This window comes from Podarcis raffonei, chromosome 9 (genome assembly GCF_027172205.1).
Source record: "Podarcis raffonei isolate rPodRaf1 chromosome 9, rPodRaf1.pri, whole genome shotgun sequence".
In the NCBI taxonomy this organism is placed as follows: Eukaryota; Metazoa; Chordata; class Lepidosauria; order Squamata; family Lacertidae; genus Podarcis; species Podarcis raffonei.
In genome coordinates, this window is record NC_070610.1 from 35,697,081 (window position 1) to 35,718,718 (window position 21,638).

General features: G+C 40.5%; 1 protein-coding gene across 6 annotated transcripts in view; it reads left to right on the forward strand.

The window, feature by feature from the left end:
- NEK1 (NIMA related kinase 1) overlaps positions 1-21,638 on the forward strand; it is a 39,551-nt gene that overhangs the window by 15,080 nt on the left and 2,833 nt on the right. For 4 of the 6 annotated variants that reach the window (XM_053402853.1, XM_053402852.1, XM_053402856.1 and 1 more), the window contains 17 exons: positions 581-683; positions 3,640-3,723; positions 4,155-4,238; positions 5,124-5,201; positions 5,838-5,933; positions 7,625-7,777; positions 8,169-8,231; positions 8,329-8,551; positions 10,238-10,390; positions 11,859-12,026; positions 12,438-12,558; positions 12,671-12,768; positions 15,156-15,367; positions 16,116-16,270; positions 18,845-19,044; positions 20,158-20,291; positions 21,241-21,373. In XM_053402853.1, the coding sequence (XP_053258828.1) occupies positions 581-683; positions 3,640-3,723; positions 4,155-4,238; positions 5,124-5,201; positions 5,838-5,933; positions 7,625-7,777; positions 8,169-8,231; positions 8,329-8,551; positions 10,238-10,390; positions 11,859-12,026; positions 12,438-12,558; positions 12,671-12,768; positions 15,156-15,367; positions 16,116-16,270; positions 18,845-19,044; positions 20,158-20,291; positions 21,241-21,373 (2,258 nt within the window). Of the gene's footprint in view, positions 1-580; positions 684-3,639; positions 3,724-4,154; positions 4,239-5,123; positions 5,202-5,837; positions 5,934-7,624; positions 7,778-8,168; positions 8,232-8,328; positions 8,552-10,237; positions 10,391-11,858; positions 12,027-12,437; positions 12,559-12,670; positions 12,769-15,155; positions 15,368-16,115; positions 16,271-18,844; positions 19,045-20,157; positions 20,292-21,240; positions 21,374-21,638 lie in introns of those variants that run through there. The other 2 variants (XM_053402857.1, XM_053402855.1) reach the window with 2 other exon arrangements.

Genomic DNA, 21,638 nt, shown 5'->3' on the forward strand with positions numbered 1-21,638 from the left:
TGGGAGTTGGGAATCTAAAACCTTCAGAGGGCACCAGGTTGGGGAAGGCTGGGTAGGTATTTTGTGTGCTTTCATTGCAATCTAAAAACTCTCAAACAAATGAAAATTGCAGGAAGGGTGTTTTTTCCTTAAGGACCAGGGTTGGAAAACCTGATGTCCTCTAGAGGTTGGACTCCAACTCCTATTGCCCCCAGCCAGAATGGCCCAATGGTCAGGGATGATAGAAGGCTGAAAGCCTGGCTAAAGAGCATCCATGACCATCAGCTCTAGGACCTTGCCCAAGAAAGAAAACTTACACTTGACCCATGCTGTACAGTGGTTAGCAGAATATATTTCTAAATGTACTTGACTGTCGCTTGCTAGCCACCTGTTGTATTAAGTGCTTATCTTGGATCAATAAAGTGCTGAATGATGTCGCTGCATTTATTTGAAGTCTGCTGAAATCTTACATTCAGTGTATTTTCCCTACTAGTTTCCAGTTCCTCTTCATCGTTTTTTATATATATATATATATATATATATATATATATATATATATATATATATAAAGTAAATCAAACTCGTAAAATGTTTTACTCAGGCAAAAAGGATGGGTAGCCGCAGAAAGAGCTAAACAAGTTGAGGAATTCTGGCAACGGAAGAGAGAAGCCATGCAAAACAAAGCTCGTGCTGAAGGACATATGGTATGAAATTTTACTTTCCTACTGTATCAACATTTGAATTCTATTTTTTTAACAGTTAACTTCCACATGAACTTGTAAAATCTATTAATCTCTGAAGCAGGACAGTAGTAATTCTTAAACTTTAGGACTGTGTTAGAAGTAATCCACAAAGATTAGATTCTGCATCTTCCCAGTAGTTGACTCGCTTCCTATAGCTATATTGAATCTTATTTTTTATTCGGGCTGATGGTATGAGACAGTAGCTTGCAAATCATGCAATCCAAAGAAGTATCTTTAAGCTAACAGAAGAATTTGCGCAATGAAATTTCTCACTCATCCTGATTACGGCTGCAACCCTGACCATTTCTGCTCAGAAGCAAGTCCCATTGAGTTCAGTAGAACTTGCAGTTAGGAAAATGAGGCTAGGATTGTATCTGAAAAGTTTTTTCCTGATGTTGCACCAGTATTTAAAGGTGGCTTGCCAGGTAGTGTGGAAAGCTGCTCTCAGGAGAAGAAACCCTTGCAGCGTATGTAGACTTTGGTATGCAGCTCTTTGGGGTGACCAAGGTACTATCTTAGACCTCAGTTCAAAGTTCAGCTATGCAGCACATGCTCTTTTAGCCACTTTTAACCTATTGTGCAGCTGAAGCTTTGTATGTGAAAAATTCATTGACCTGTTTCAGGTTTAATGGAAAATCATGGCTACTGTATGAGTAAGCCACGCTGAACCTCAGGCTCATGTGCTTTCCCTCTCTTCCTTTTTCATGTGCAAGAAGAGACGCAAACAAGCCACCATTCCCAAAGTATAGGCATTACAGGAAGCCCTGGTTTGTTCAAAATGGTGACCAGAAATCTTCCAGTTAGCTTCTAACATGCAAAGGAGAGCAGGATGGGGGAGTTGAAAAGATCAGAAACCCTACTGTGACTTGTTTAAGGAACAGGAAAGCATAGCTTCCTACTATATATATATAAACTGAGCCGGGATGTGGGTGGCGCTGTGGTCTAAACCACTGAGCCTCTTGGACTTGCTGATCATAAGGTCGGCAGTTTGAATACCTTCCCATAAACTGAGCCATTGTTGTATTTTCCTTCTGGCTCATGCCATGCATAACCACTGTGCTCAAGTATTCATGTTACTTTGGGCATGGGGAAAACAACAATACCTGAATTAAAAACGCTTTCAGTTTCTCACTGAAAATCTGTTGCCAACTTTGGGGGTTTGGCACTCAGATATGAAAATCAAGTTTAAATCATTATTATAAAAAGTCTTTGACTTTTCTCCCCGAGGCATTATAAATCCAAAGGTAGCTTGAGATCTGTTTTGGTTGGTATTATGGTGGTGGCTTCTGTGGTCCACACCCATTCCACGTCACAGACACATGTCTTCATGCTTTAGAGCATTTACTGGCCGATACTTTCTCTACTCATGACAAAATGTGTCTACACCATAAAATGAGAACATTCCTGATAATCACTGCAGGTCAAAGAGTGAGGTGTGGCTAGATAGAGGAATATTGGTGTAGAAAGAAGAATTTAATGATCCTTTTTATAGTTTGCATACACTTAAAGTTTCCCATTGCTTTAAAAAAAAAAAAAAACTACCGTTAGCATATGAGTTACACTGTCTAGGTGGTGGCAGTGATCTGTACATGCACAAACCCCCATTTCCATACGAGGGGAAATAGAGCAATGTTTTATTTCCCCTCCTCTAGGAGGAGCAACTGCCATGGCATGGCAAATTGTCACCTGAATTTCCATTACCTTTCCTGTTCGCCTTCCTTCAATCTCTGATAGTGAAATCTGTGTCATGTTTTTCAGGCTGGAATGAACCACCCATCTATTTTTGAAAGAGTAGCTCCATCTAAAAAGCCTATAACTTACATTAGGACAAGTTCACACCCTTTTCTTCTTGGTCCTCTAGAGTAATAGATAATTTTAGTGAGGTTTTAAGGCTATCAGTAAATTAATATGAGAGAAATGTGAGCACTCTGACAACTTGGAAACTTTTATGCACTACAGCCAATATCATCTATGCATGCAACACAGGTTTTTGTACCAGTCAATACAGTATCTGTTTGCATGCAGTTATGAGCCAGTTTGAAAGCAGCATCCCATTCGGATGAAGAACAGCTGTGCAGAAACAGATATGAAAAGCCCACACTTTAGAAACAGTGGGAGTTTGTTATATTTTACACTTTAATTAGGTGTAAGGGGGAAATGGTTGCTGCTTAGTCTTCCCACCATGTGGATGAACTACTCGACTTCCTGTCTTAGTACTCAGGGAGTGTGGCTCAGAGCTTGTTCTGGAATCAAGCAGACTTTATTTGCTCTAGATCAAACTATCCTATCAAAGGACCCAAATCTTTGCTGCCTTCTGCAGAAACAAAGCAAAAGAAGAGATCACCTCTGTGATTATTACCCTTATGTGGTATTGGTAAGAATTTGACTGACTCAACAAATTATTGCCTTTCCAAAATTACCCAAGTGCACCATATTAAATCAATAGCAACAAATTTCAATACTTTATCACCTATAATATGCCACTCGGGCAGCGATATGCATTTATGTCACCACAATCGCTTGAAGATTTTTGGAAGGTTTCTGAGGGGGATTTAACCAAAAGCATTCATGTTAAATCATGTTGCAATAAAGCTTTGTTTTCATTTAAACAAAGTGTTGACACTTGACTCAATATACAGCAATTATACACTAATAATTCATTGTGGCAGTGAAGTTCCAACAATGCATGCCAAAGTTCTAAACTGAACAGATGTTACAGTCTTAAAGGCACAGTCTAAAATATGAGATACAAAGGAACAAGAAAAGTGAAGCTTGGGTAATTAAATAACGCAGAGTCTATTTTTGCTTTATCTTAGCCATTCATTGAGGGAAAAAATAGTAGATGTTGCTAAATATAAGGTTAGATAATGTGGTGGCCCCAACCGTTCTTGAATTTAATACATTAAATGGTGAACAGGGCACCCTGCAAAACCTGACAGCTATCTATGGAGGCAGGCCCATTTCTTCAAGAGGAAGGAAAGCCAGAAACAAGGAGGAAGAGGTATGCTTCCTGCATGTTTTCTGCCTTCATTGCACATATAGAACCCTTTCCTGCCTCATTTTTTCTGCATGGGTTGTCATGTATAATCAGAGGAAAGGGTCCCTCCTTGGCATTCTAATTAGTTTCAACTTGCAACTCCTAGAGTTGTCCCATAGATGAATTAACATACCTGTCACATAAGTTCGTCACCAGAAGTGAATCATTCCTATTCCCTTAAAACAGAATTTGCCCTCATTGTCTTTTAATAGCTCTCCTCCACAACTCCTAGGCCACCAGTGATGGGTCCGCTGAAATCACTTAGAAGTATAGCGTTGATACTCTTCCATAAGAGAGTTGTTCCATTAATTTCCCACGTTGTGAAATTGACACACATTGTATATGCATTACTGCAACGTTCCTCTGACCCTTTTTAAAATTTTATGTTCCTTCAGGAATACTTGGCAAGACTAAGGCAAATTAGACTTCAAAACTTCAACGAACGCCAGCAAATTAAAGCTAAACTTCGTGGAGAAAAGGCAAGGATTCTAACCATGAAGGCATTTTATTATAGCTCCGTTCGCCTTGTTTTCTGCTTTGTTAGATGAAACTGAATTGTTTATTCTTAGCCTGTCAAGTAGAGCTCCACTGATTCTGATGTCGAGGTGGCAATCTTCTTGATGTCCAGCTCTTCAAGGAAAGGCTTTATGCCACCATGGCTGCATGCAAAGCATTTGCTTTACTCAGCTATGGCCCTTATCAGTGAGCCAAGTATTCAAATGCTCACGTGGCTGCTTGGAAATTTGAGACAGAGTTCTAAGAGTTGATGCAACATGTGGCCAGGCTACTAAAGATTGGCTCTTTTTGATCCTGCAGCGCTCAGTCCATATGGCTCCCCACTGGTTATAGTTGTCTCGTGGCAAGTTTTTAAACGAATACCATATTGCAGGGCATCTTATAATTCCACCCTAAGATTCTTGCTTCTCATTTCGTTTCAGTTATGAAAATGGAAAAAGACCCACCCACTCTCAAAAAATGAAAGATTCCATACTTGCAAATGCATAGAATATAAATGATTATATTAGACTTCAGAACTGGGAGTTGCAGAGACTCTGATATGACTAATTTTAATTTACTGGAATATTTGCGAGCATTTTTGGAAAGTGTCCCAAAGTTCCTGTTAGGTCACATTTCCCTGGGGTTAGGTTATTAGGAATTTCCAAAGGAAATCCTCTCAAAATTGTATGCATTATCATGCTTCCAAATCCTGTCAAGACTATGAAACTATAATATATAGCCTCAAGAGCTCCGTGCATGAAATTTAATGAAACTTACGAGATTTAAAAATTATTAGTATAGTTTGCAGTGTTCTCTTCTGTTACTAGTCTGCTAAGTATATAAATTTGAGAACAACTGTTTTACAGAATGAAGCTTGTGGTTCTCCTGTACATGAAATAGATGAAGAAGCAGAGCTAAGGCGTAAGAAAATTGAAGCACTGAAGGTAATGGTGAAAGAGTAGAGGAGAACTCGCTGCGTGGATTAAAAAAAAAAAACAGTGGGTGAAAACAGAACAGCCAATAGAGCTGTTTTGTGCACTGTTCTGCACATACTAGCATTAAGACCTTCTGAGTGCCACAATGGATGGCAAGTTCCATCACATTTTGAGAAATGTTTTCATGGAAGATGAACGCAGGAACAATTATGGTGTAGGGCGAGGAAGCTAAGTGAGATGGGGAACAGTACAGGGACCACCAGTGCTGACCACATTGGTGTACATGGTCCTTGCCATGCCTGCTGCACCTCATCAGTTGCGATTGCGGACCTTCAGGAGCATGTTCAATATTCCTTGCCTGGTGCTGCTGTAGCTCCTCCTCGTCTTTCTGTGCCTCTCCAGCTACTGTCTTGTAGCGCTATTCAAAGCTGCAACCATGATGGAAGCTATCACATTGATCCTGAAATGTGTTTTCTGTAAAGTCTGGAAGTTATTGAGCAAAAGTGTATATGGGCCTTTCTAATGTAGATTTCAAGAAGAGCCGTGTAAGTAATTGCTGGTGCAACATATTGTACATGCACTGGCCTTTAGAAAGCAGAGTGCCCCTTGCTGAAAAGTTGCTCTCTTTTTTGGTCACATTACAAGGCACAAGCAAATGCCCGGGCTGCAGTCCTGAAAGAACAGCTAGAACGGAAGAGAAAAGAAGCATACGAAAGGGAGAGGAAAGCTTGGGAAGAACATGTAAGAAAGATGAATTTTGACACTTCCTCTCTGCTGATGCAATTTACACTTAGAAGCTTAGATTAGTATTGTTTAATTTCTTCTTGTATCTTGGAAGTAAGTGTTGACAGCCTAATGTCTTTTGCATACTAATTTTCGTTCATTTTTTTAGCATTAGTGTGCTCTTAACCTTTACTGATGGGATCTAGGGCCTAGAACAGGCATAGGCAAACTCAGCCCTCCAGATGTTTTGGGACTACAACTCCCATCATCCTTAGCTAACAGGACCAGTGGTCAAAGACGATGGGAGTTGAAGTCCCAAAACATCTGGAGGGCCAAGTTTGCCAATGCCTGACCTAGAATATATCTACCCAATCTTGTTTGGGTAGAAAAAGTAGTAGAGTCTGCTGGATTATAACACATACTTCAGACCAGGAGCACTTTAATGATGCCACAGTGTGCATGGATTTCTTCTTGTTGTAGACTGGTATGTTTATCTTCTCATGTAGTACTGAGGAAAGCACATGAATGTGGATAAGAAATAGAGGATCATCACTATTGCCCACATAAACGTTTTAAAGAGCCCCCAAACTGCTTCCGCCTCCCCAGTTGCACAACACCAAAAATGTACAAATAGCACTACATCACTTCTGGAGTGATTGGGGATGTTCTAGGAACTCTAAAAACATTACATATTTCACAAAAGTTAAGTTCCTTTTTGTGTTTAATGACTCTGTGCTATGCTGTATGTGGAGATGCAGCAAGTTGCCAGAGAGCGAAGAACACTCACCACTAGCAACCCAAACTACTGCTCTAATCTAATAATAGTAGATCCAGAGAGTTCATATCCGACTGTCATGTCCATGGAATAGGGCCAATTTAAAAAAAATCTAAATAGTTGAATGATCATGTCTTAATTAAAGAAGAAATCAAGCGATAGAATTTGGTCAGTTAATCAGTCTGAAGCTGCTCATTTTTTATTTTTATTTTTAAAGCAAAACTCTTGCAGCTTTATATTTTTCTGTAATAGCTGGCTGGGAAGGAATGAAACTGTTCTACCCTTTTCTATTTGGTTGTTACAAAATGGTAGCTTTTGATTTTAGAGGCTGTCTTGCATAGGAGCGTCAAAATCTCAGAGGAAAGTTAAAACTACAAGGGGATGTTTTTCATCAAGTTGTGCCCTGGAGGCTCAAAAGTTCAGCCTAGGAGCCTGATTCATTAAGAAGAAATAGAAACTTAATCAGGAGTCTACTCTCTTTATGATTAGCCAAAAGGTAAGGAAGGGGAGTGAATATATTGTACAGAAGTGAAGCTAGAAAATAGGGTGGTTAGTTGTGAAGTCAGGAACTTGAAAAGTTGCAAGACAGAAAACGGTCTAGAATATTTTGAGTGCTGAGTGGTTGAGGGCATAGCTGGACACTGCAGCAGACAAAAGCCAGGAGAACACCACAAAGTGACCCTTTAGCTAAACAGAGGGATGCAAATTAATAAGCATTGGTGTGGTTAGGGAAACAGTCTAGACTACATATAGCTGGATGCATTTATCTCTGTTTATATCCACTTGGTGGCAGTGGTGATGAAGGAAGAGCTAGTTGGTTTGGCTGGTTTGCTTGCCTCCTTCCCTCTCACAATGCAGCCTACAGGCTGTGCCCTTACACTAACACTTCATCATTGCCATGTGAAATGTAGCACATTTTACGTTATACCCACAGCTGGTAGCCAAAGGGATAAAGAACCCCATGGGAGCTGCAGAATTAAGTCCCACACATGGCAAACAAGAAGGTGGAGGTTCCCCTACCAGGCTGATGAAGCCCATTTCACCACAAATCATCTCCATGACATCCGCTTTGAAGGAAGTGGGCGCGGTAAGTCGTATATTTCAAAGCAGTAACCACATGTATGTCCATTCAGTGTGCAAGTGTCAGGAAGAGAATATGATGCTCAGTGCTCCTCTCAAGAATGAAAATTGTATGCGCATGCACAAAACCACTACTGTATTGTGTTCTACATGCTTTTTAAACACACAAATTGATTTGTGTGAAAAATTGGCATGAAAATTGGCCTTCTCATAGATTAACATTGCCATTGTAGGAATTCTGCCTGCAAGGAATACGTCAACAATAGTATGCTGAAACATTCACTGCACAGCTGTTAATGGCAAGCATTGTTTCCCCCTCTGTTCTTTCTTGTACTAATTACTAATTACTAATTACACAGTCTTTCATGTTGTTTTGTTGCATGTTTTGGATTTTAAAGGATGAAAATGCGTCGGTCATCCAGGAAGCCTCAGTAGAAGCAAAACCTGATGTTGCTTTTCAAGTAAGTTAAATTACTTCAGCTTTGTTCTATACTTTGGTTTTTTAGAGGTTTTGCTTTTTATGTAATGGGTTGTTTTGTTTTTCCTTTCCTGCTTCAGAACAAGCGAAACATACTCCGAAGACTGAATGAAAACCTTAAAGCACAGGTAGATATAAAAGAGGAAAATGAACCTAAAGAGGTAGCTCCACCTGATGAGAAGAACCAGCATCAAGAAGAAAATCATCCGGTTCCACCTGATCGTAAGAAATGGGAGGCTGGGGCGCAACTTGTGGTTCCTCTAGCACAATTAACAATGGAAGCATCTTTCACTGGTACAGAGGGTAAGTTGATTTGTTAAAGTTTGTTAACCAAATCAAGTGAATAGCAAAGATTACACTTACTAGGTAATACCATCCTACTTAAGTTAGTCTTGAACTTGCTTCCTCAAAGATTTGTAAGTTGCAAACTGTTCAGCCACATAGCTTGGATAGACCCAATCTTTCTCCTTTTCTCCTAAGTCTACTCTCCATTCACAAGTCCTTTTCTCTCACTTCCTTCCTCCCTCACCCTAATTATGTCACAAATCGTTAGCAGCTGTGTGTTCCCCAACTGGCAGTGAACAAGGTGCAGACCTTTTGCAGTGTTTCATGTCCAGCGGTTAGCAACTTGAAACTGAATTATATATTACCACCCATTTTGTGGACTACATGGTTTCTGTGATATTTCTGTGCACTGGAATTCCCAGCTCACTTATAAATCTTGGGTTGTATCCAACACAGCAAACTTCCTCATTCACCATGGAACTTCCCCTTCCTCTTCTCTCCCCTTCTCTAGACTCCTGTGCATCCTCAAAATTGGCTCCAGTGGTTTTGAGGGTGTGGGAGGAGTGGCAGGGGAGCAATAGATAACAACCCTTTGGATTCCTGTGCCATAAGCTTGGACATTCCATTCGGAATGTTCCTTCTTCTCCAGTTATATTGCTTCTTCTACCTTTATTTTGGAAGTTGTATTCAAAGAGCCTTCTAGAGGTTCCCTCACTGTGAGAAAGAAGTGAGGTTACAGGGAACCAGGCAGAGGGCCTTCTCGGTAGTGGCGCCTGCCCTGTGCAATGCCCTCCCATCAGATGTCAAAGAAATAAACTATTTGACTTTTAGAAGACATCTGAAGGCAACCCTGTTTAGGGAAGTTTTAAATGTTTGATGTTTTATTGTGTTTTTAATATTCTGTTGGGAGCCGCCCAAAGTGGCTGGGGAAACTCAGCCAGATGGGCGGGATATAAATAAATTATTATTATTATTATTATTATTATTATTATTATTATTATTATCATCATCATCATCATCATCATCATCATCATCATGATTTTGGAGGAGTGACAAACAGCCTACCACCCCACTCCTAAAGAGAGCTTTTTCACTTAGTGGAGAAATTTTTTTCCTTCCAGTAGCACCTTAAAGACCAACTAAGTTAGTTCTTGGTATGAGCTTTCGTGTGCATGCACACTTCTTCAGATATCTGAAGAATATCTGAAAAATTGGTATCTGAAGAACTTAGTTGGTCTTTAAGGTGCTACTGGAAGGAAAAAAAATTTTTGTTTTGACTATGGCAGACCAACACGGCTACCTTTCTGTAACTGGAACTTAGTGGAGAGAGAGAGTTGTTACCTTTAAAAAATTCTGTTCTCCGATTCATTGCTTTTGCTGTAGAAAATATATAAAAGAAAGGAAATATTAATTCTCAGATTTCTGTAGCCAAATCTTGATCTAGTTTCATTGTATTTAATCTAATATAATTGCACTGAATCAGAATGTTTTGTTTTAATAAACATTTGTATTGGCTTGCGTCTGTGTATCATAGAAGCATTTGCAGCCCATTTTGTTCTCTTTATACCCTTCAAGAATAAATTAAGTTGGGATGGTATGTTCTCTACTGGCAGATCATTACTCTTTCGCCTTTCATTGAAAATAAGGGGGGAGGAAGCCCTTCCTAAAGCTTTTTATGTCAACGTGTTAAATATTTCCCTACAGCACAGACATTAGGAGAGGTTATTAAGCTAGACGCTGCTGAACCTCAACGAAAAGTCTGGGGCAAGAGCCCCACTGATTCAGTGTTGAAGATACTTGGAGAGGCTGAGTTACAACTTCAGACTGATCTGCTAGATGACCTAAGTATTACCAACGGTAAGGAGAAGCTGAAGCTATGTTAAGTTTTAAAAAACTTGTATCAGGCTTATATTTTGCACTGAATCTTTCATGAGTGGTGGTTTAGGATAGACCTTTGGACTACTAATTTCCATTTATCCTTGATTTAATAACAGAGTAAAGCTTCCATTCCGAATAAAACCCGTTCTTGTTCTCTTTAACACCAAGCAGTAGCAATTCAAATCCAGGCACCTCTCGCACTGTGAATCATTGTCTAGAATCTGTTTTCTCTCTTCTACTTACAGTGACACATTAAATTGGACTTTAATACATGGAGTGAAATTACAGGGGACCAAAACAGGCATAGTAAAAAGGAAATCATTTTATTATGATGAAAAATCAAATTACCATTTGATAGGTTAATAACAATTTTAAGGCACACTTTCATTTGTTGAAGTGTTTTCATTATTTAATACAGACATGATGCCATTTTAAAACATGTATTTTCTGTTCCCTTTAATATTCCTGAGTGTAAAAGACTGGAACTTAACAGTCTCAGACAATTAAAAAAATGCATACAATTTCCAACTGTTTATATAGGACTAAAAACAATTCACTTTCGGACCCATTTGAATGTTGCAATAAACCACACTTTGTCTTAAATTGGGGTGGCTAACCCCTTGTTTGGTGGCCTTCAAGCAACTTTTTCTTCTCATCCAAGACCCTACTGAATTCATCAGTAGCAATAAATAAATAAATATCATTTTTTTAAAGTAGGCATAGCACTAGAGGTGGAAGGAGAAGTTTAAATCCAGCACCCTGATGGGAATGCAATCATTCAATAGATAATGATCAGCTAGATCATTTGATGAACAGGGAGGGGGCAATAACTCTTCTCAACAGATCTGCATGTGTGTTTTATGTGCGTTCACATGTTGAGGTGGCCACACCTATTGCTGGCATGCAGCCGTAGGAGGGCTAGCAATGGGTGAATGCAAAAGCTTAACCACACCAATCATGATTAAACCATGCTCTAAGAACATGTGTTCCCCCTGTCACAGGGAGGAGCGTAAACAAGCCAACGCAGAACATGGTTTCCTTTGTTTCAAACAAACCACAAGCCAGAAATAAACCAAAGTTTGCTCTTGGTCTGTTTCTGGCTTACCACTCATTATTTGTTTGATACAAAACCATGGGTCCATGGTCAGATGGCACAACAAGCTGTCGGAACTACAGTTTGTGTGATCCATGAGCAATAGAGGAGAAGCCGCACAAGTAGTCACGCAGCAAGAAAGAAACATGTTCATTATTAAACTATTACTTAAGACAAACTGTGACTTAAGACATGCTAACGAGGCTACTGTAAGGATGCAAGTCTGTTTTCTTCCTTTTAGTAAAGAAACCTGCATTTATTAAATCTGGACAGCTTACCTTTTTACCACACATCTGTGCTGCAACATATTCAACGAGGTGTATATTTAAGTGGCAATTTATTACTTTGCTATAGAAGTTTCAAAGGAAGCATTAACAGTGAGAGACAACAGTGAAATGAAAGCAGAAACTCATGCCAGAGAGGAATCATCGACTGAAGTTGAAAATACTGAAAAGACGACACAAGAAAGCTCTCAAGCATCTGAATCTACCCAGTTGACAGCTAGGCCTGATCTGATAAACGGTATAACTTCTCAGTTCCAAATTTATTCACATACCCACACCCCTGTTTTTAGTAAGGAGCAGAGAAATGCTGTTAATGGAAGTTTAATAATTAATAAATTAGGGCAATACAATGTCAATAATAATTTATGCAAAGGTAACACGCTGAAGAGTTCTAATAAAATTCCAAAGTTCTCTTTAAATTTGGCCTCTGCTTGTAGTTGCTCGTCAACTGTGCATCTTAGCACGGACGGCTTATGAGAGTTAAATAATTGTTTCAGTGCCTTCCCATAGGACATATGTGTTTATGCATAACAATTATAAATAGCTTTTGCGCCTCCTGCTAAATTTTAATATCCCTTAGGAATTGTGATGCAAGTAAATGCCTTTAGGACAAGTACCGCTTCTTTCATTCGTGAACTTGTTTCCACAGAGCCTGAAGACTTGGAATCAGAATTGTTAGAAGAAACCAAAGAAGATAAATGCAAAGCAAATATATTCCCTGTCATTGCTGATGTGTGGGTTAAAGAAAGAGCAGAAGCAAAGGAAATTGTGTAAGTCACCCTCCCTTTATGCTTCCACTGGTATGAAGTTTCATTTTTGAGAGTTTAATGCGGAAATATATTTTGTGTGTGTTTATTTCCTGGCTTTGGTCATCTTTCACAGGTCAGAAGATCCTACGGATAGTAGCCAATATGACAACGAAGATCCTCCAGAGGATGGGCTACTAAAAAAAATGCCACTCCATGATGAAGCATCCGTAGGTCAGCAGTCATATTATTGATATTTATTATAATCTAAAATGGAATTAGAGATTTTGGGGTATTCTGTATGTCTTCTTTTGCCAATGTGAATTGGAATACTTAGGTTGCAATTCTGTGTCCCACAAAGCCCTGCTGCTTCTGAGCAGACATGTAGGATTGAAGTGTAAACAGAGAGTTAAACTTAACATGTCTTGTTCTTCTGGTCTGTAGGGAGTATAGTAGACAGGAGAGGGTTAACTTCCCTTCAAGAGGAAAGCCCAGGCCAAATAGCAGCAGCAACAACAAAATGTATGTCTTTCCTGGATAGGAGGAATCCTCCAGTTACAGGACAACTTTTCAGTGTAGAAATTTCTTATGGGGGGAAAAAACATAAGCAGATAATCACATTTCTCAACAAAAGAACAGTAGTGAAGAAGAAAAAATATGGAGGGAAAAGAAGGAGGAGTCCAGTGGTGTCCCTAACTGAGAACTGCTAAGGGAAATATGCATGCTAGATTTGCAAACGACACTCTGTGATTTACACTCTCTGTGGTTTGGTTGTTTCTATTTAGTGTGGGCAGACCTGTCTGCTCCACTCTCCACTGACCAGAAGAACACTTCATAGTAAGTACAACGTTCCACTCTCGGAACAGCGGGGGAGCAGACAGCAAAAGGATATCGTCTTATCAGCATGGGAGGAACAACTCTTTATAGCTGCTGATATTGTACTTTCCTATGGAGGAATATTTAAGGAGAAGCTTGTTGCATGAAGGTGGACAGTTGACCTATTGATCCTCCTGTTTCTGGTAGTGTGCTGTGACCAAGCCATCCAAGGTAGATGTTCCATGCACAGAAAAGGCTGTTACACCCTTGCAGGCGCATGGCATTCGTGAGCATACTAAGTCAGGCAACATGTATTCTGACTCCTCTGTTCATTATGTTTCTTCCCTGTGTGCCAGTATTGAAGCAGTTCTGGCATAGGCTGGGAGTCTTGGCCCCTGAATACAACTTGAGGAGACTTCTGGGTGCCTGACAGACATTGGGCTTGTGCCATTCCATATCCTGGGGAAATGGGGTTAAGATGGTTCTGTAGGATTTATATTTCTGCATACCAGGAGAAGGTACGACTGCAGCCTGTCAGCAGTGGCTGGCTTGGAGTTATCTGTCCTAGGGGATTCTTTACAAGGAACCATCCAGACCCAGTTAACAATGGATGTAACCATGCTGGACTGAGGAACACTTGATATTCTATCCATACATTTAGCCCTGACCTCATTGGCTGCCAAGGTGCAGGCAGAAAAACGTGTGCATCTACCACCGTGAGCAGAAATGTTACCCAACTTATATAAACCTTACAGAAAACTACATTTTGATGAGGTGTGCACTTCAGCAGTTCTTTATGCTTCGAAACCCGGGAGACGAGGTTTCAGTCTTAAGGTGACCTCTAAGAGACTTGCATAGAACAACTTCATAAATTTGGTTCCAAAAGTTGTGGAAAGAACTACAATTTCAGGGAAAAGTTCAGCTAGAGGGCCATGCACTAGAGGGACCCTTCAAGCCACTCATGGATTCATGAGAATTATTATTTATTTAAACTGTAGCTATCTATAGAAGCGCTTTGCTCTTGACCTCGGAAATAGTTCCTTGACCCCTGAGGACTTGGGGAAAGAGTGAGTTCACTAAATGGAAGCAATCTGCTGCTCCTATTCTGATGGCTTCAAAAAAGAACCCTGTCGCTTGCTAAAAGTTCTTGTCAGACCTATATTTGCTCTAGAAGAACCCTGGGCTCTTGAGTTATGAACTGTCTTTCAGTAGACTAATGAACAGAAGGGTCTATTCATTCAGTCTCTCTCGTACGCATTTTCTCAAGCATACAGACACTATAATGAGTATTTTCAAAAACCTGGTGAGGAATGGTGACTCTTAACACTGAAGGGAAACCCTTTTACTTGGAAGGAACTGGCAGAGGGGAAGGGAAGGAGGGAGCCTGGAAGCTGCCATCTGTCCCCATTTTGTCTTTACATAAAGGCTAGGCCTCAGCAATGTCATCTGGTACTTGTCACAATCCAACCCTCTGCCTCTAACACACTAGCCACACTAACAGATAACAAATTGGAGAGGCCGTTTATGGGTAGGGGAAAGCTATAGCACCCTTACCTATGTAGTCATTTTGCTCTTAAAAGCTTGAACTCTTCCATCCACAACCGACTTTGAGGGATTTTGGGGCAGTCCCACAATTAATTAGTAATTTTCAAGGTAAGGTAACGCAAGGTGCAGCATCGGCCTACAGCATATCTTATTTCTGCAGTAAATTATTGAACTGCACCTAACACTTTTTTTAAACGAAGCTTTCTGGAATGTTAACCTGTACATCTATTTGTAAAATGGCATGTTCTCTCTCGCTCCAGATACCCATGATTCCATGCAACCTGAACCCTTTTTTCAGAAAGTGGTACAGCATCAAGCAAGATTAACAGCTTTTCCCGTTCTGTCGGCACAGTCTTCCCTTGATGATTCCCTTCCAACAAGGTCACGCTCTGTATCGCCAGAAAAAACAAAAGGCAAAAACTCATTGTTGATAGGGCTTTCTACTGGTCTCTTTGATGCAAACAACCCAAAGGTAAGCATTAAAAAAAAAAAAACCTTAAATGTTGCACATGGGTGTATTTGCTGCATGGGTATATAATGCTTACGGAATTGTTGCAGTTTATAGACTATAAAAGGATTATATGCTTGCACCCGTGCAACTGTTCTTTGTAATACTAGAAATGCACAAAAAAATTAGAAGTGCTACTTGGGAGATTATTTTTTTATTATAATTGGGGGCAACCTCCTGAAGATGTACCTGATACTAGTACAGTCATACCTCGAGTTGAAGTTGCTTCAGGTTGAGCGCTTTCGGGTTGCACTCCGCGGTGACCCGAAAGTAACGGAATGCATTACTTCCAGGTTTTGCCGCTTACGCATGAGCAGACGGTCAAAATGACGTCACGCGCATGCGCGGAAGTGACGAATCGCGACACGCACAGACACGGATTGTGTTCACTTCAGGATGCGAACGGGGCTCCGGAACGGATCCCATTCGTATCCAGAGGTACCACTGTATACTATTGTATAATATATATATATAGCAACATATATATTTTTGGAAATTAATAAAGGAGAATTCATAATCTTAGCATGAAAACTGTTCTTGATTCTTCATTCTCCCATTTCCCCCCACTCTGGAAGAAAACAAACAGGAGCTGCTTGTTACTATCATAACTATGCTAATATAAATTTACAAGTTATTTTTGTTATTATGGTCACATGTTCACATTCTTGCTGGTTGGTCTGGTCTGCTCGTTTAATGCAGTATTCCTTTTTAGCTGCTGAGAACCTGTTCGCTCCCAGATCTTTCCAAGTTATATAGAACACTAGTTGATGTTCCCAGTGTTGCTGATGTGCGAAATCAACAGAGTCTTGAAATAGATGACATGGAGGATGAGCCCATCAAAGGAGAACAATCTGATTCTGAAGACATGTGAGCAAAAAAAAAAAAAAACCCTCTCAAAAACTGAAAAAGTATCTCCATAAAGCATTAACTTAAAAGCTTTTTGTTAAAAAACATCTTTTAAAAATGTAGTACAGCTACACTAAAATAACTGGCTATGTGGTAATATCTTGGTGGCTTTCCTCAAGGGAATAAAATTAAACCAATGCTATGCAGTGAAAAGCAATGAAAAAGAAGACTTGAAAATGTGATGCAGAGTTTTATCTTCTGTTTACAATAGGCTAAGTACTGACTGTACCTATTACCAAATCACTACTTCTTTTGCTGTTGCTGTCCTTCACAGAATGCTTAAAATGTTCAAGCTGTTGAGTGTGGAAGAGCTAGGCACTGAATTGTGATGTTCAGTGCATCTGCTGCTGAGGGAAATTGAATGCCCTTGGCTTGGGAAAGACACTCTCTGGGCCCATTGGAAGTGGGGAGAGAGCAGAGAATGACGGAGGGCTGGTGAGCTGTTTAGGAGGTTACTGTCTAGGGGCCTTTCCACACTTGTCTTTTATCACAATATAGTTGCTGGGTGTATTTTTTTTTTTTTGCCATGCTTCCACACAGCAGCATCATTAATCAGCAGGTATTCCAGAAAAATGTAGTCATAAACTGCTTTTTCACCTAGGAAAAAAAAACACCCTAACATTCTGTGAGAGATCTGGAATGGATCCTCAATAATTTTTTTCTGTGTGGAATTTGTTCAAGCATCGTTCTGCTTTCTCTGTTGGGAGGTGCTACTAGTGGATATTGTTCTACAGTTTTGATCATGTTTTCTGTCAGGCCCAATGTTAAGCCAAGAAGCAGCTTGTCTCCTTTTCAGTCGTTCATGCAGATACTGACACCATGTCAACATATTGCCGATGACAATGATCATTATCTGCAGATAACGTTCAGTCACAATAATACAGCGTGGTGTAGTGGTTAAGAGCGGTAGTCTCGTAATCTGGTGAACCGGGTTCGTGTCTCCGCTCCTCCACATGCAACTGCTGGGTGACCTTGGGCTAGTCACACTTCTTTGAAGTCTCTCAGCCCCACTCACCTCACAGAGTGTTTGTTGTGGATGAGGAAGGGAAAAGGAGATTGTTAGCTGCTTTGAGACAGCGGGATATCAAATCCAAACTCCTCCTCCTCCTCCTCTTCTTCTTCTTCTTCTTCTTCTTCTTCTTCTAAGGTTCACCATAACACAAGACAGACAAAACTTGGTCCTTCCTTCTATTCTTCTGATACACCGTAGGGTTTGAATACCCAGGCCTTGTGCAGAAAACAAAAATGGGGAACAGATTTTGGTACCCAGCATGCATTCTCTCTGACATTTGCTGGTTAGTGGAGCACAAGAACTAGATGATACATAAAGTGTGTGCCTGCAACTCTTCTCGAACCAGGCACAACCAGCCATTGCTGTAGATGGGGGGGAAACCGCACTCGGTCTCCTGTGTACAGCTACAGTTGACTGAATACCCTAAGTTCCAAATGTGCTCAAATAAACATTGGATCCAACAGTAACTATACCACTATAAAAGCTAGATGTGGAAAGGCCGAGATTTTATCAATATGTGCTTTTTAAAAAACTCTACTGAAACATTCCCTATCTTCTCTTGGCAGTCTTTTCAGTTGCCCAGCTGCTCATATAGTCCTTGGTTTTTAAAGTGGTTCCTATGTATTCAAAACATGCATCTTGCTATATCTTTAAGAGTCAAGGGCTGGGGAGCAGTTGTGTTTTTCTACTGTAGCTAATGGTTTCATAAACATGAGTGATTTTATTTGGGAGGAGAGAATTTTTCTGCATACTGAATTGGTTAGCTAAACAAACTTATAGTAAGCATTTCTTGCAAGTGGTAGAAGCAATTAAAATTTTCATGCTTTGGCCACTCAGCATCCTAATCACAGATCCACTCTGAAAACTCTGAGGAAGTGCTATCTTCCTCATCACTCTCTTTCAAGGCCTTACCTGATGTGATGTGTTTGGCAGTGGGACAAAGAGCCATATTTGGGTTTCAATTCCCTTCCCTGGTATCTTGAGACACTTCGATGGCTTTCCATTCACAGCTTAAATTTGGTACAACACAGAGCTTCTTTTTCCAAACCTGATATTTCTTCATTCTCCATCATGACAGGCTAAAAATCAAGTTAAAAGCTGAATGCTTCATCTACTGTCTTTAAGCAATATAACCTCACACAGAAAGTTGGAAGGCAAAGGTCCAATGGCATAAATGGCATTTAGTTACCTACACACACACAAAAATCATATTCAATACATTTAAGGGCTAGTTTATGTTACCTTCAGCAGTGTAACTCCTGCTTACTCTAGACCAGGTCTTATGCTATGGTGGCAATTTATAAATATTTTCTGTGCTTTGGTACTTTGCATTGTACTTTCCATAAGGATATTACCCATACAACATGGCAGCAATCTATAGAGGAGTGTTTTTGCTGCTGCATCCACAAAGTAAGAGGTAGTTCATGGCTCAGCCCTTCACAAAAAAACCCCAAACCCTAACCCTGTTTAAGACCTACTTCTCCTGGAATGAAGTAATGGTATGCAAACATTTTGCATTGCAGCATGTATGGGGAGGCAGATCCAGATTTGCAGGAGCTTCAGGCTTCAATGGAGCAATTACTTAGAGAGGAGCCCAGCGATGAATTCAGTGAAGAGGAAGAAGCAACGTTAAAAGCTGAATGCCTAGCAAATGGTACAGAAGGGGATGAGGTTGACAACAATATCAGCAGCGAAAGTGTGCTTAATGAAGAATGGCATTCAGGTATATCTTCATTCCAGTTGAATGGTTTGTTCTTACAGAATCATAACTCTAAACGGTTTTGGTCCGTGTGTGTCTCAAACTTGGAGATAAACTCACTGATGACCCTGACTTGCTGCGAAGAATTCCTACAACTTGAAAAGGCAAACTCCTAAAATAAGTTATAGAAATGATACACATTTTGTTGGTGGTGTATCTCCTAAGTTAGTCCTCCTGTTGTATCAGTCTAATAAGTTAGATACAAGGTCTGTTCAGCATTAACTGAACAAATATCCAATTTGAGACAGCACTACCGTTAGCATAGTTAACTGCAAAATGAACATTCACAAGAGCAAAACATATATTGTACTGCCATGCAGATTGCAGTACATGAAGCACATTACTATGCTAGATCAAACCAAAGATCTGTGTAGTTCAGCCCTACGTCTACAGGGCTTGCTGACTCCCCAGTGTCCCTCAAAATTGTGTTTCCCAAGTTTGTACACATGCAATGCATTGATCTACAGAGAGGGGGTGCCTTTGTACAATTCCCTCCTGAATACCACAAGAAGACAGGATCGCTGCTTTCGTGCAAAGTATATGGGAATGCACATCTTTTATAGGCTCTTTCTTAAATATTCTATGTATGTGGTGAATGTGATAAGTCTTGCTGAAGTTTTATTCATTCTATAATTTTGCCTCATTCGGCCTTCCAGAGAAAGTATGCTCATAGTAAGTACTGAAAATTCTCTGGATGGGGTGAAGGAAGTTCATGTGGGGTGGATATACATTGGTCTGATTAGGAAATCAGAGTTGATGACATTTTTTTAGGGCAGCTGGCCGCCAGAGATGGGAAGTGGTTCTGCCCCCCTGCAGCACCCGTCCATCAAGCACTGTGAAGCCCTCAAGCTCCCCTGCCACCCAGAATCCCAACCCCCTACACACAGCAGCCACTGTGCCGCAATACAGACCCCCCGTGCCGCCCTAAGACCCCCACCAATGCCCTATGGAGGCCCCCCCCATACACCCAGTGCAGACCACCCCCACCCCTGACTAGCTATGCTACTGTGTTGATGCAAAGAATTACTACAAAACAGGTAGAACATTAAAATGCTTCCCTGTGTTTCTATTGCGTAGACAACAGTGATGGTGATAATGCCAGCGAATGTGAAGAGTATGACAGCGTGTTCAGTCACTTGGAAGAGCTGAGATACAACCTGGAGCAAGAAATAGGCTTTGAGAAATTCATAGAGGTTTATGACAAAATAAAGGTTTGTGGAATATTTTACACAAAGGAATCTGAAGGAAAATTGTTGTTATTAATTACAGTCCATCGTTGCAAAGTGTGAACCTAAATAAATTTGGTTATGTGTCAGTTAGTTGTAGGGCGTATGGGGTGTTAGAGGAGGCTGTATGGAGTAGCTTGTTCACCTTTGCTCCCCACTTTTCACTGAGCTTTCACCTCTGGCTTCTAGAAGCTATTTGCATGAGACAGTGGCCACACTTCGGGAACGGCTTCAGCGGGCTGGCTAAACCAGGGGAAAGTAGCCGATGAGTCTCAAAGCCTTGGTGCATTAGGGACTTCCTCTGCATGCAAAGACGAGCTCTAGCAGACTGAAAAGACGAGAGCTATAGTGGGGTCCAGTGGTCAAGAAGGCAGTTTTTGCATGTGCCATAGAAGGAAGTGAGGGACAGATGGGGCTTGTCAACCTGGGAAGGTAGGCCGTCTAGAAGAAAACTCTGATCCTATGCCTCTGTTGCCTTGTGGAATATCTTCAGGACAAGAAAAGCCTAAGGAATAAACCCTACACAGATCCAGAGTGCAGTCCCAAAAATGGTTGGATGGCACTTCGTACGCCTCCTTCTGGCAGTTCCAGCAGCCAAGCTAATGCCAAATGTATTGCTCTGCTTTCCTGTGAACCACATCAGTGAGGCTGAGAGGGGGGTCATGTCTGGGCATCCCAGGACCTCCATACACACTGCCCAAGCTTGTACCCCAGAGAGGTCATTTTGGTGCTGCTAACGCAGCAGTTTGACTTCATCCCCAGAGGCACACTCCATTGTCTCTTGAGACAGCGGGTGCCAACAATTAGTTGTCATATTTTGGCTTCCAGAGATGATTACACCAAGTAAAAAAGAAGCAGAAGTTGCATTTCTTTCTGGATTATTTTGAATTTTTTCAGCATTTCAGAAAGTACATTTATGTTCCTTTTCTCTTAGGCTATACATGAAGATGAAGATGAGAACATTGATATTTGCTCAACAATCGTTCATAATATTTTAGGAAATGAACACAAATACCTATATGCCAAAATTCTTCATTTAGTAATGGCAGATGGTGCTTATCAGGAAGGTAAATCAGCTGTTTACTGTATTCATTCAGCGCAGTACATTTTATGCCACCTGTTCCATAGATTCCTGTTTTGTTTGTTGCTGTTGAAATTGCTAATTCTAATATACACTGGGAAGTTACACAAGGCTCCCCACTCACAAATGTTGTTTTTAAGTATAATTATTGATGTGCCCACACATTTTTCCTCAGTTTTTAACATCTACTGCCAGACTTGTATTGTAAAACCAATAGAATATATACATTTACAGTTTGTGTACATTACCAG